Genomic DNA, 14,525 nt, shown 5'->3' on the forward strand with positions numbered 1-14,525 from the left:
ATGATATTATAGCACCGTATATGGGATATATAAATAATAACATTAGCGTTCAGTGTTTTAAATGAGTCTTAAATAGTCATACTACAACGCCAGCATGTCAGGAAGCAAGTTCCGTAAATAACTATAATAAATATTAAATACAACATGTATGCAAAATCGTCAAGGTAAATCTAATAAGACTGATTGTCGTATAGTTTTGGTTTATTTTTTCCTACCTATGCTGATAGCCTTGAGAGGCTATATCAGCTCCTTGATGTGTAGGCGAGCTCACGGGGCTCGAACCGGGAGTGTTGCTAACACTGGCCCTAGCAAGAGCAGTGCTTCGCAGAATCTATCGGAAACGCCACCCACTGAGAAGATCCGGCGAGAAACTCAGTAAGCTGTGTCTATAGGCTAATTTACTCGTCGAGCACTTCGTCGCAAGCGATGGGTTTTTGCGAGGACGGTGACCTGTACTTGAAGTACCTAAAAACATCGTTAATGGATCGAGAGGATCCGTAATGACGCGGTCGTATAGTGTATCATTAACTCCACAATATTTCCCTGTTCACGCGTAGCTGGGATAGCTACCAGCGAATAGATAGGGAGAAAAAATACAACATTTTATATGCTGAAACGCATGCGTGAACATGAATGGTAGTTACGAATAATTGCACGGAAGCTCTCGAACTGCTTTTTTTAATAACAAAAAGAGAACAAACTTTCAACGACTGAGCGAAAAAAGAATCGTACATTCAAAACAAAGATATAAAAAAGGAGAAACACAAAGACGACTGAATCATTTGCCTGAATATCTGATTCAAATCTATTCCTTGAGTCGTAAGGTTCGAATTTCTCCATTCTTAGCTAAACAGCATTATGAAATTGTAATAATAATTTGTGAGCGTCGTAAGGAACGATTGTACGACGTTTTGTAGAAGCGTGGCCTTCTTACAAAACTTCAATGAAAAATAAAACAATAAAACCTATGAGAAATTATAAAATTTGTCTATATATATATATATTAATACGTGAAGGAAAAACTTTATATCCCTTTTTACGAAAATTGCGCGGACGGAGGAGTATGAAATTTCCCACACTTATAGAGAATATAATAGAGGAGTGCAGACTTTTTTTTTTTTTATTATGCCTAAGAAATACATTAAATCAATAAATAAAACATTACACACACTACCGTGTATTTGACGCACACACGCATACATACTATTGGAGTTTACTCCTTTAGAATCGATTTACATATATAGGCCCGGGGTATGAAAATTATGGGGACCAAAATCGTACTAGCATGTCACACGAAATGCGTTATGCGCATTTCGTGTGACATGCTAGTACATGCGCCGGCAGTCCGCCACAAAGCCTCGTACTGATCGCGCGTTTCTCTCATTATTGTATTTTCATATATTTGTTAGTCGTTTGTTTTGTGTCTCGTTAATTTGTTAATAATCTGTAGTGTATCGTGTTGTCGTAATATAGAACTATTTCTCGTATTGTTTCGTTTAATTTTTTATATCCAGTAAACTCCAGTCGTGCGTCGGAGCGGACACACACACTTTTTGGAGTTTACTCCTTTAGAATCGATTTACATATATAGGCCCGGGGTATGAAAATTATGGGGACCAAAATCGTACTAGCATGTCACACGAAATGCGTTATGCGCATGTCACACGAAATGCGCGCCGGGCTGCTGCGCCGGCAGTCCGCCACAAAGCCTCGTACTGATCGCGCGTTTCTCTCATTATTGTATTTTCATATATTTGTTAGTCGTTTGTTTTGTGTCTCGTTAATTTGTTAATAATCTGTAGTGTATCGTGTTGTCGTAATATAGAACTATTTCTCGTATTGTTTCGTTTAATTTTTTATATCCAGTAAACTCCAGTCGTGCGTCGGAGCGGACACACACACTTTTTTTTTGTTTATTGTCAAACTGTTCTTTGCAGTCTGTCAGTTATAGTCTGTCAAATTGAGAATATATTAAATATTGTTTTCTCTTTATTAATATTTGTCTACAGTGAAGTTTTGACGAAATCTGTAATTAAAGAAGTATTTGATAGTCTTGGACAATATAATCACAGTATTATACAAACTTATAATTTCTATTAGTTATAGTCGAATTTCGACTACCAGGGGACCACTAGTTTAAAATAAAATGACGATTTTCATAAATATCACACAGTACATTAAAAAATCAAACAAATTGTGATGAACTCATAAATATTACGGATGAATTCTATATCGAGAACACTCTGCAAAAGTACAAAAATAAATAAACCAAACCAAATCGAAATTTCAAATTAGTACTCTCCTAAAATAGAGCTGGTCAGAAGACCCTTAATAAAATATAGAGCGCTCAGACAAATGCGACCATTCTATATTTGATCTCAATTTACAGAATCAGTTCGAAGATTAAAAATAATGTGGACCATAAAGCTTAATTATAAACGTGAAAATATCAATTGAAAAATAAATATATTAAGCACGGATTAGAGAGTAAAATACAATACAAGCAACTACTTTCAAACCAAATAATCATAGAGCAATGCCATAAATACAGCAGTCCGAATGTTCTGTATTTATTGGTAATTAAAAAAACTACACATTATATTTGGAAATAAAAACCAAATCAATCGGAAATTAATTCTTCATTAATAACTTCTTTGGACTTAGCTATATCAATTGTTTTCCATGTTTTTGTGTATTTAATAGACAATGCAAAAACCTTTTTTGCCTTCCTATTCTAATAGCCTCGTGAGTGATCCTAGCTTCATCGGACGCGTAGGCGACCTCACGGGGCTCAGCCTGACTGACGACTTTGCCGACACTAGCCTTAGCAAGAGCAAACTTTTCTAGCTCAATTTAGTTATGGCGTAAATTAAAAATGAAGTCCTCCTCGAACGGTGCTCCTCGTGAAGGCTGATGACTTTCGTCGTTTTTAAAGCACAGACACGAAAAAAAAAAGCGAACGTCCAGAAAAATTGAAACTAAAATTCGAATGTAGCGTTGTTACGATAAATTACGTAAGGACTATAAAAGTTTTAGCGGAATGGCTTTGTTTTTCTTCAGAGTTTCACATTTTAACGGACGCAGCCGATTATGGCCATGAAAAGGTTCGTTTAACTAATTTCAATGCTGTCACGTCGAAGTGAAGTTTTTGTTTCTATGCCTACATTGTAAGACATTGTTACTGTGTTACTAGTGTTTGTAGCGTTGTAGCGATCGAGAGCCCGCTGAGTTTCTTTGTCCGTTAAATTTCTCCCCGGATCTTCTCAGTGGGTCCCGATTCCGATCCGGTGATAGATTCTGCGAAACACTACTCTTGCTGGGGCTAGTGTTAGCAAATTCTCTCAGGTAGAGCCCGCAAGCTCACCTACCCGCTCGGGCATAACTGGAATAGCCCCTTAGACTACTGGCAAATAGGTAGGGGCAAAAAAGCGATCAGAAGTCCGAAAATCCGAATTATATAATCGAGTGAATCGCAATCTATGCTAAGTTACAATCGAGTTTATACGCTTTTAAAGGTCCAAGGCTTAAAAACGCATTTCAATTCAATATTTCTATTCGTTTCACGTTTCAGGATGTTTTGGATTCGTAAACGGACTCACCGATATGTCGATTGAATACCGAATTGAATAAATCGCGAAGGCCAGATTAAGCCGTGAAGTGCTCCAAATCGCGTCCGAAGCCACTAAAACTTAAAAGGGACTCCCAAATAAGCGAACCATTAACGAATATAGATTATCTTTTGTTAAAGTGTTACAATATTAATTTTAAACCGCCATTGTATGTGGCACCGCGAAGGGTTGCGCCCACGTGCCACACTTGGCCCTTAGATGCGCTGAATAGAATATGATGACCGTGTATTACCGAATTATAATGTGCATTCAATCTTATAGTTTAATATGGGGCGTTTTAAACGATGGGCTTTTGTAAATTTTTATTTGTCAGCCATTATGAGCGATTATCATTTATCGAATGGACAGAATATCGGACTAACGCATCTATATTAAGACAGCTCAATATCCAAACCAGACTCCACCATCTGCCTCAAAAGGATATTTGAGCTCTTCGGTCACATTGCCAGAAAGAGCGGTGACAATCTTGAAAAATTTTATGGTAACTCGAAAGATTGGATTCAATCCAATGCGCTAGTCCAACCAAATCCGCGCCACTCAGGAAACTAAAGTCTACGATGCCATACACACCGCCGAGAACAGAGGAAGATGGCGGAACATCATCCAGAGAAGGATAATAGATGGTCACGACTCTGACACGAGGAATGCGACTCAGAGAGGAGGACGAAGCTAAATAGGTGTATAGCCACGGGTGCCCGTGGAACTTAACTTTTCAGCTAGCTATCACAGTATAAAAGCGATCTGGCAAAAACCTCTAGTCGTATTGCTCTAGTCGTATCTAGAAACCTAAATATTCCACAGAGTGGGTGTTATTGCTCGGTAGACCGATGGTCCGAATGTTGTTATTCAGAACTTGTATAAACAAGGTTATCTTAAAAGGTTCTTAGCGCTATTCAAGTGTTGAACAGATTCTCATATGTTTTTTTTCTCTATCTATTCGCTGGTAGCCTAAGGGACTATTCCAGGTCCGCCCGAACGGATAGTTGAGCTCACGGGCTCATCCTGAGAGAACTTGCTAGCACCAGCCCTAGCAAGAAAAATGCGTTGCAGAATCTATCACCGGATCGGAATCGCGATCCACTGAAACAATCCGGCGAGAAACTCAGTGGGCTTCCCGTATAACAGAACATTCAGTTGCATTAAAAAAGAAAACTTAGCGTACTTTCCCTCTCTCTCTCTCAAATATAAGTTATACGAGCAACTTACATAACTCTTGAATGTTAGTTGTATTCCAGGGCTATTTAAGTTGCTAATTAATTGTTAACATCTGCACATCGCCATCCAATAACGTTATTGATAGCAATACTCGTACATTGCAAGTAATTTTAATTATAGAATAGAAACTACTTGTACCGTTTAATCCCGCGTTTTTTATTGTCATTATATTCTCGATTCAAGTCAAACAAACTGCCGGACCACAGGTTATTAATAGTTCGTTCTGTGTGAAACTAAACGTAAAAGTCTAGAAATACTTTTATTTTATAGACAAATAGAGGGTAGTTAGTACAACATTGAAATGTCGACGAACCAAGGCACTGAAACTGCTTTACTTTAAGACAAAAAAAAATGTATGGAAACTAGTGACATCTTGTAGCGGATGCCCCTAAACTTATATGTTGTTAAAGATATGGCATTTAATTATTATATAACTAAACACAAATAATAATAAAAAACATACAAGTCTTTATTTGTTATAGACAAATCGATTAAATTTTATCAATTTGTAGTTTCTGAATGTTTACAAAACCCTTCATTAAAAATAAATTAAAGGATAAGTATGTTAATGCTATCTACGTCACGTTCGAAGCCATCTAGTGGCCGACGCCCTTAAACATTTATGTTGAGTGCTTGAGTTGCTTATCTGTAACTAATTTATGTGTATTATCTATGGACGAACAACATCTTAGTCGTCCGTGAACCACGGTAACTGAAGTATTCGAAACATCGGAAATAATTTAGTGACAACAAAAAGATGATACTTAAACGTGGTATTAAAATACGTCTTTGACTTACGAAGCCCGAAGACAATACTATAAAGATAATGCTTTTTTAATGAAGGATTACTTGTAGCCCGGTGGTCTTTCTGGTTTTACCAGGACAGGTGGGCGAGCAAAGGCTCAGCCAGGATGACAAGGGATTTGCTAACAGCTGCCCGAGTGGAACATCCAGGAGTGCGAGACAATACTAAAAAACCCATAAGACGTTGTTTTCATAAAATTCAATTTCATTTCTTTTCACCATAATTACATTACTAGTGCTCTCATTAAACTTTGCTCGTAAATAATGAGTGTTTTGTTTATTGTCTTTGTAGGCAGACAAGCATGCGGCTCATCCGATAGCTCTTGCTAGGGTTAGTGTCAGAAGTCTCCAAGCTGAGCCCCGTGAGTTTGCTTATACGTCCGATGAAGCTAGCGTAATCCCTAGAGGCTACTAGCAATAGATAGGAAAAAAAATTAACGTCAGTAATGCCAGGACACAGCCAAGTCCCTGGCTACCACGAAGCGAAGCGGGGCTTTACTAATGTCCTTTAAAGGCAATCTATAGTATGTCAGCTTGCAACGGGAACATTAAATACGTAAAAGTAAAAAAGACGCATAACTGTGGGATAATTGCTAACATCTGCGTACAAGTACCGGAGCGGGTTCGCGGTCGCGACTCTCCTTATTGAGCCGTAATGAATAACGAACTGCCAGTTGAGTGAGTCACGCGCTTTAGTTTAAAAAAAAAGTCGATGTAAATTGAATTTTTTGAATATATTTTGCAAGTATATGAGAAAAAGTCCGAAACTTTTTGCATACATCATGAAAATAATTTAAGAAAACAAAGTCTGCGTATACTGGTGGTAGGACCTCTTGTGAGTCCGCACGGGTAGGTACAACCACCCTGCCCATTTCTGCTGTGAATCAGTAATGCGTTTCGGTTTGAAGGATGGGGCAGCCGTTGTAACTATACTGAGATCTTAGAACTTATATCTCAAGGTGGGTGGCGCATTTACGTTGTAGATGTCCATGGGCTCCAGTGACCACTTAACACCAGGTGGGCTGTGAGCTCGTCCATCGATCTAAGCAATAAAAAAAAAATTGTATATGAGAAAAAGTCCGAAACGTTTTGCATACATCGTGAAAATAAATTAAGAAAACAAAGTCTGCGTAGACTCTCGTCGAAACTTCCCGTGAATGCCGCCATGCACCAGAAGGTTTTTTTTTCCTACCTATTCGCAGGTAGTAAGCAGCTATTTCAGCTTCTCTCGGTAGTAATTACATACAATATCAAACTATATTAGTATTTTTAATATAATATTTCAAATATATTACAAAATGTTTTTTACTGGTGGTAGGACCTCTTGTGAGTCCGCACGGGTAGGTACCACCGCCCTGCCTATTTCTGCCGTGAAGCAGTAATGCGTTTCGGTTTGAAAGGTGGGGCAGCCGTTGTAACTATACTGAGACCTTACAACTTATATCTCAAGGTGGGTGGCGCATTTACGTTGTAGATGTCTATGGGCTCCAGTAACCACTTAACAACAGGTGGGCTGTGAGCTCGTCCACCCATCGAAGCAAAAAAAAAAAACAAAAAAAAAAAAAAAACAAAAAAAAAATGAATCACCTATATAATAATTATGTACGCTGATATAAGTAGTTTATGAAAATCATACAGTCGAGTGCACAACTGCTATCGTTCGCGACTGTCTTTACACAGAGCCTAACGTTCAGCGCAAACTGTACTCACCTGTACTTACTTGTACTTTAAAACCACCTGCTCTATATTACTTTTTTATTTTGTATATTTACACGCCTGTGTTATCGATCTTAAGGGTAATTAATACACTTTAGCATAGTTTGTATGGTCATTTTCAATTATACAACATACAGTAACATCTAGAGCAGGCAGATATTTCATGTTTTTGGTTTTACCGTCTTAAAAGGGATGTCGTCTGTGTGCTTTGCATATCATGTTTTCTTTAGCTTTCTTTTTTTTTGTTTTTTTCTACCTATACTGATAGCCTTGAGAGGCTATTTCAGCGTAACCTTAACTAGTAGGTGAGCTCACGGGGCTCAAACCTGACGACGTTGCTAACACTGGCACTAGCAAAAGTAGAGTTTCGCAGAATCTACTACCGGATCGGAATCCCGACCCACTGAGAAGATCCGGCGAGAATTTCAGTGGGCTGTGTCCGTGGGTTAATTTACTCGTCGAGCCCTTCGTCGCAAGCGACGGGTTCGACGAGGACCATGACCGGAGTAGCTTTTCAATTCACATCTATAATATTTGTTCGTTACCTTACCAAAACAAAATTCGATAACAATGTTGAATATTATCTAAAAAACCCACCGAACTGTTCGCCGAATCTTCTCAGTGAGCGAAGAACTGCTCTCACTAGGGCTAGTAATACCAAATTCTCTCAGATTGATAATACCCGTCCGTGCTTAGTCAGAACAGACCCTCAGGCTACCAAAAAAAAAGATGTAAAAGTGGCCAGTGTGCTTAGTGCGAGTTTTTTAACGTTCTCACATTTGTATGCAGTTGCAACGGCGCCCCTAGCGGCAAACGTACACAAACGTTCCAGCTCCATACAAATTTGAATTAACTTTTACGCTATCGAGAACGTTAACAAGCTCGCACTAAGCACACAGGACTTCAATATAGTGACAATAGTTACATGATATGTTACCTGTGCGACCACGGTCGCTCCGAACATCGCCCCTAATAACCCGCGCGACATTAACAGTCGCCTATGGTGCGGATATTATTTCTGTTCGTTCTATTTCAGGACCAAAGTGATATGTTAACAAATATGACCTTTAGAACGATCAACCAAGAAATTCAAATTACCGAACCATTTGAATATAGTCTTGAAAGTTTTCATGAGTAACGGTGGAATATCGGTCAGAGCTATATGAGGTTTCTTAATCTTGTCTTGGCGGAAGGGCTCGCGCGTATCCCTCTTTTTTATTGCTTAGATTAATGGACGAGCTCACGGCCCACCTGTTGTTAATTGGTTAACGGAACCCATAAACATCTACAACGTAAAGGCCGCCACCCATCTCGGAACATGAATTCATGAGGTTTCAGTTTTTTAACACTCGGTTACCGCACCCCGTGACCACTATAATGAGCATGCCGATGGATTACACTTATGATCGCCTCGTTAGTGTACTGTATTGTACACAATTCTTTTCCCCTATCTATTCCCTGGTAGCCTAGGGGGCTATTCCAGTATCCCCGTGGCTATTCCAGTATCCCCGGGGCTATCCCCCGAACCGGTAGGTGAGCTCTGGGGCTCAGCCTAAGAGAATTTGCTAACACTGGCACTAGCAAGAGTAGACTTTAGCAGAATCTACTACCGCTTCGGAATCCCGACCCACTGAGAAAACCGGCTAGAAACTCAGTGGGTTGTACACAGTAGACAGAGTCCCCGAATCTCTACCACCGATTAGTAATTCGTATCTTTGCGAAAGTTCCCACCAGACCTCGGGTTTTGATTATACTAGGTTTTCGGCAATTTTGATTCCATAAAAATAAATCACTGTAAATAAACTACTCCCGATGAAACTATGACGTAGGTCACTTCTTGCCGGAGCTCATAAAAGAATAAAAAATTATCTGGACAAATCGTCCACGATCCTCTATACCCAAACTAGTATAACCTGTACTATGGCGAATCGGCGAATGATATGCGTACTTAAATATGTTTAAATACATACATTTATATGTTAGACAGTCCGACAAAGAGCAAACAAATGTCACGTGAATGTTTGCTCCAAGTAGGGAAAAAACACAAGAGCCTCGGCCCAGCAGTAAGCGGCGCCTAGCCCACTGCGTTAACACGATTTTTGTTTTAGCAATTACCAGCCAGTTTAAAACCGCAAAGAACTTAACGACTAAACGCAATACTACAGAGCCCCCTAAAATGTAAGCAAATGTTTATTATCTGTGGTGTGACTTCTTCCTCTTCTCATCTCTAATAGGTTAATATTTGATTTAGCGTTGCTTCACAAATAGTCGCCTTGACGATAACACCATTAGGAATGGCACACCATGATTTGAAAATCAGTAAATGAATCAGTGCTACTTATTTTATCAAATTAGTAATAAGGATAATGCTACTATAGAATAATGGGGCAGTAGTAAGTAATAGTGACTAGAGGTTGCTATTATAATATATTCATTTTTACCGTGTGATGGGTCATTATGTGACCAACACCTATAATGTGCTAACGCAGTCATATAAATTGTCATATTAATAAGTTTTTCATAATCTCAAATTAAATATTGAAGGCTCTAAGGCTAATTCCCTAGACTGTCGTTTCAAAACTCGAAATTAAATTTCTAAACAAAGTTTCGTCTTTGTTACAATATTCATGGCACTTAGATGAGGTTCCTTCTTTCCAAGGAAACGACTTCATATTGTACAATTCTTGAGAGGTTTATATCAATTATAACGTCATTGGATGGCGAAATAAAATGTGATCAAGTAAGATAAACCATTTTTTTTGTCCACTACCCCTTACTGCCTCCATGGACATTAGTAATATCAGAGAGAACGAGGTTTGAAAACACTCCATAGCTTATTTGTTTGTTTTTGTTGCCCCTATAGGCAAACGAGCATACGGCCCACCTGATGTTGTGTGGTTACCTGGGTTACCATCGCTTATGGACATCATCAAAGCCGGGGACATAGCCAAACCGTTACCTACCGAATTGGCTGCACTCCTGGCATTGTTTACATCCACCTATCATCACGTAGACGGTATACACGTCCGCCTTTGCTATCAAAAACGCTCTCTTTAAACCTAGTCTGAATACAGCATATTAATTTGAACATACCAGAGATATTAACGAAGCACATGGTGAGGGTTGCTATAGCACAACCTGAAGCCAGTGCCGTAGATAGCAGGACTGCAGAAGCTGAGGCGCCCACACCCGCCCCACCGGCCGCCCCGCACACTATGAAAACATAGAGGAACGACGCCACACATTCCGCGACCACTGCCTTCCACAGCGACAAAGTCCTCAGCTCTAATCTAGCTGGAATCCTGCCCGCCAAATTGTCCCCATTCGTATTCGCGTCCCGGCGTAAAATTTCCAATTTCTCAAACAAAGTCACAATGTGCTGTTCCAGATTATCGTCCGGTATGGTAAACGTTTGTTCGCCCATTTTAACGATTACACGATTTTCATTTCACTAAAATACGTACGCTTTGAAACGACACAATGAACACAACAAATTTTGTATTTACGCGCGCTTTCGGCACAAACGCATGGTTAGTCGCGACAAAAGACAATTTCAATCGTCCATCCGACAACGACGCCGGCGACTGAATGAAGTGAACGAGTTTGAGTGAAATTTAATGGAGGCGGTGAATGAGCGCGGGGGCGCTGCACATGCCAGCCCCACTTGTTACGCCCCGCCGGGACCTGCGGCGCTGGGGTGTAATCAAATCGCCAGTTCGCCACCACAATAAACCTTTAATTGGATTAATGTTATCGCTACAGTTTTTAGGGTAGTTTTATACGCTATTCACCGTTTTCATTCGTGTTTTTTAAATAAAATCTAAAACAAACATATTTTCAACGAGCATCCAGCCTTCTAGTAAGTAATCACGTTCGCTTAGGGACATCAACAATGCCAGAGGCACAGTCAAGCCGCCGCCGCCTAGACAAATTTCGATGATCACTAAAAATACTTTCAGTGAAAAGTCGCGTGAAAAAAACTAAGTAGGTTACAACCTATACGCTGAAAATATATCTCCCGGTTTGAGCGCCGTGAGCTCACCTACACGTCATGGAGAAGGTGAAATAGCCTCTCAATACTATAAGCTTATGTAGAAAAAAAAACTGAAAAACTACGAAAAACTAGTGAAGTAATACAGTTGCAGCTTAAACAAAAAATAATAAGTCTCTTTTCTTCTTTTTATTATTTCTTAGTTTCCGTAAAATTGTAACTTAAACGGCTTAAACAATACTGGCGTTCGATTGATGGTTTAAATTCAACCATATTCACTGGTTCCTAAAGACATACATTCATTGCATGTTTCGAATTTCCTCCTTTGTTTCGTTAATTACATTTTTAACGAAAAACCAATAAAAATTCTCAATATGTAATAAACAAAAAAAAACAGTTTATCGGAACCTGATACAAATATCACACAAATGTAATACATATTAAATATACCAAAATCTGTATTAACTTTCACATATAACAATAAATGAATGGCCGTCCGTGGCTAATACGTGAGAGTACCGTTGTTGATACTAAAACTACTATAGGGCGAGACTCAAACAGACAATAATTAGGTTTAATAGGTAGGTACTATCTTCTTGATTATTTCTGCTATGAAATCGTAAAGCGTTTTAAGATACAATTAGACCTTTGTTCCAACCTCTTGGCTCATCATGGATTCGTTCATTTTGTGCTGAGTATGATCGGTGCCAACCAACACCATATGAGCTGTGATATCTTCTGCCTATATACTTAGAGCAATAAAAAATGCGTTCAACACCGACCTCCATGATAAATGACTTCACTACGAAAATAAATTAATGCATTATTGTTGAACTTTGATCTTGTGTACAGGTACTTAGGTATTGATATTATTATTATGCAGTTTTTATTGTATTAGGTCACCTTTAAGTATTTTTTTTCCCTAGCTATGCTGATAGCCTTCAGAGGCTATTTCAGCTTTACCCTAACATGTAGGTGAGCTCACAGGACTCAAACCGGAAGTGTTGCTAACACTGGCCTTAGCAAAAGCAGTGCGCGACCCATTGAGAAAATCCAGCAAGAAACTCAGTGGGCTGTCTGAGGGTTAATTCACTCGTCGAGCCCTTCGTCGCAAGCGACGGGTTCGGCGAGAACAGTGACCGGTGCTTGTGGTACCTAAAAGCACCGTTAATGGATCGGGAGGATCCGTAATGTCGTGTTTTGGCACGTATCTATTGTTGTAATAGTGTAGTATTCTTGTATACTAGGTTAACCGTATACCAGGTATACCTACTAGGCTCACCGTTAGTACCTACCTATCTATCCATAAAACTTGACGGGAAACCTTTACAGGCCCATACCACCGTCTTATTATTTATACTATTATTCTTGCCAATATTCCTTTTGTTTGCTTTACAGTGTACGATACTGTTGTGCTATTTTGTAGAAACCAAATCTTAACACCGAACCTTTTCATTTAGCTTCAATTTTTCACGTAATTTGGCGGACAAAAGATAACTTAAAAAAGCACTCTATTGGTTTCGCGAATTCCTAAGACTGAGGATATTTTATTTTGACGTTAATTAATTAAGTATGTTACTTAACATCTAAATTAAAGTGAATTGTAAATTTTTATTTGATCCAAAGTTTTGAATACAAAAATAATGGAATGAATAGATTGTTAGTGTTTCTAAAAATCCTTAATACGCTATTCAACAACACTAATATTCAACAAAGATTGATGAATAGCGTTAGCAAATTGAGGTCGGATGAGATTTGCGGCTGATTGGACAGTGACCCCGTTTGGTAACAAAGCCGAACACAGTTCATACGTTAGACCGAACCGCGGCCTAGAGAAACATCAAAATTAACCCAATTCTGTCATTTATACGTGACCCTAGAAGTTTAATCTAAAGTTTTATTTCATTATTAAGTTAAGCTACATACTGTTTCATTGGCTCCGCAGAGATCTATACTAGCGCGATTACAATCTATGGACAATTGGGGTTATTTAAGCTGAGGGTACTTCTATTGGATCGGAACCTTACGGAATCCCCGTGGGACTGTGAATCGCTAGGTGGAGTATCACAGTCGTCGTCAACGGCCGCTCTGATACAAATATTAACGCTGGCACTCCACAATATGCCCATGCTTCTCATCCTGTTTATCAATGACATACAATCTCTTGATGGAATACATAAATAGGCGGATGACATAATGAGGGATGTGACAGATATCAGCCATCAGAGTCTTTCTCGGAGCGTAATGCAGGAGAGACGGTCAAGACTTGTTTGAGGTGGAGAACACCCTGGGGCGGGTCTCCGAATGGAATGAAATAAATTTAGTCCAATTTAACCTTTTGAAGGCATAGGCTTGCGCGTTAACCACGAAGAAAAACCCTTTTGTCATGGCACCGCAATTCAATTGAGTATACCTGCAACCTTCTATGAGTATTGGGATACGGGGGGGTAGAAATTTCGAGAGATTTTTACCATTGGAGCCATTCGGAGGGCAGAGCCAAGTTAACGTCAAAAATGCTTGTAGTCCTCAACAGAGCGAATACTTTAGCCAAAGCACAAGTCCAGCCTCCCTTGGAGTACTGCTCTCTACGCCAGGGCTTCCAAGTACCAGCTACATATCTCTATTTTCTCCATACAGAAGAGGGTGACTTCGATTCTCTCTTTGTTTTGTACCATATGTTCTAGAGTGCTTTGAGGAATATTGAAATTGCTCTGAAAAGAAGGAAACGAAGGAAACACACCTAGAAACTCCAAATCTTAACCGTAATAGGCAACAGCTCCCCAACCTTTCGAACTAGAACGCAGCACTGCTTCATGTTATTAGCGGGATAATTGTACCTACCCGTGCCACCCGCGCAGAATATGCATTGCGATCAGCGTAGCGCGAGTTTGATTTTTTTAAATACGCTGTTATTCCACCATTATGATGTATGAGTAACCACTTAACACCAGGTGGGCTGTGAGCTCGTCCACCCATCTAAGAAATAAATAAAAAAGTTTGGGAAAACGCTTTTTCTTGTTTTTTTTTATTGCATTGATCAGTGGACGAGCTCACAGCCCACCTGGTGTTAAGTGGTTAACGAAGCCTATAGACATCTACAACATAAACGCCTCCACCCACCCTGAGATATGAGTTCTAAGGTCTCAGTATAGTTACAACGGCTACTCCAC

General features: G+C 39.4%; 1 protein-coding gene across 1 annotated transcript in view; it reads right to left on the bottom strand.

The window, feature by feature from the left end:
- Positions 1-10,938, bottom strand: part of bib (MIP channel family protein big brain) — an 82,445-nt gene extending 71,507 nt beyond the window's left edge. Inside the window, exon 1 of the mRNA XM_028180415.2 lies at positions 10,458-10,938. Within this exon, the coding sequence (XP_028036216.1) occupies positions 10,458-10,788 (331 nt within the window). The 5' untranslated portion in view covers positions 10,789-10,938. The remainder of the gene's footprint in view (positions 1-10,457) is intronic.
- Positions 10,939-14,525: the final 3,587 nt, after the last annotated feature.

The sequence above is a fragment of the Bombyx mandarina genome, chromosome 05 (assembly GCF_030267445.1).
Source record: "Bombyx mandarina strain Sakado chromosome 05, ASM3026744v2".
In the NCBI taxonomy this organism is placed as follows: Eukaryota; Metazoa; Arthropoda; class Insecta; order Lepidoptera; family Bombycidae; genus Bombyx; species Bombyx mandarina.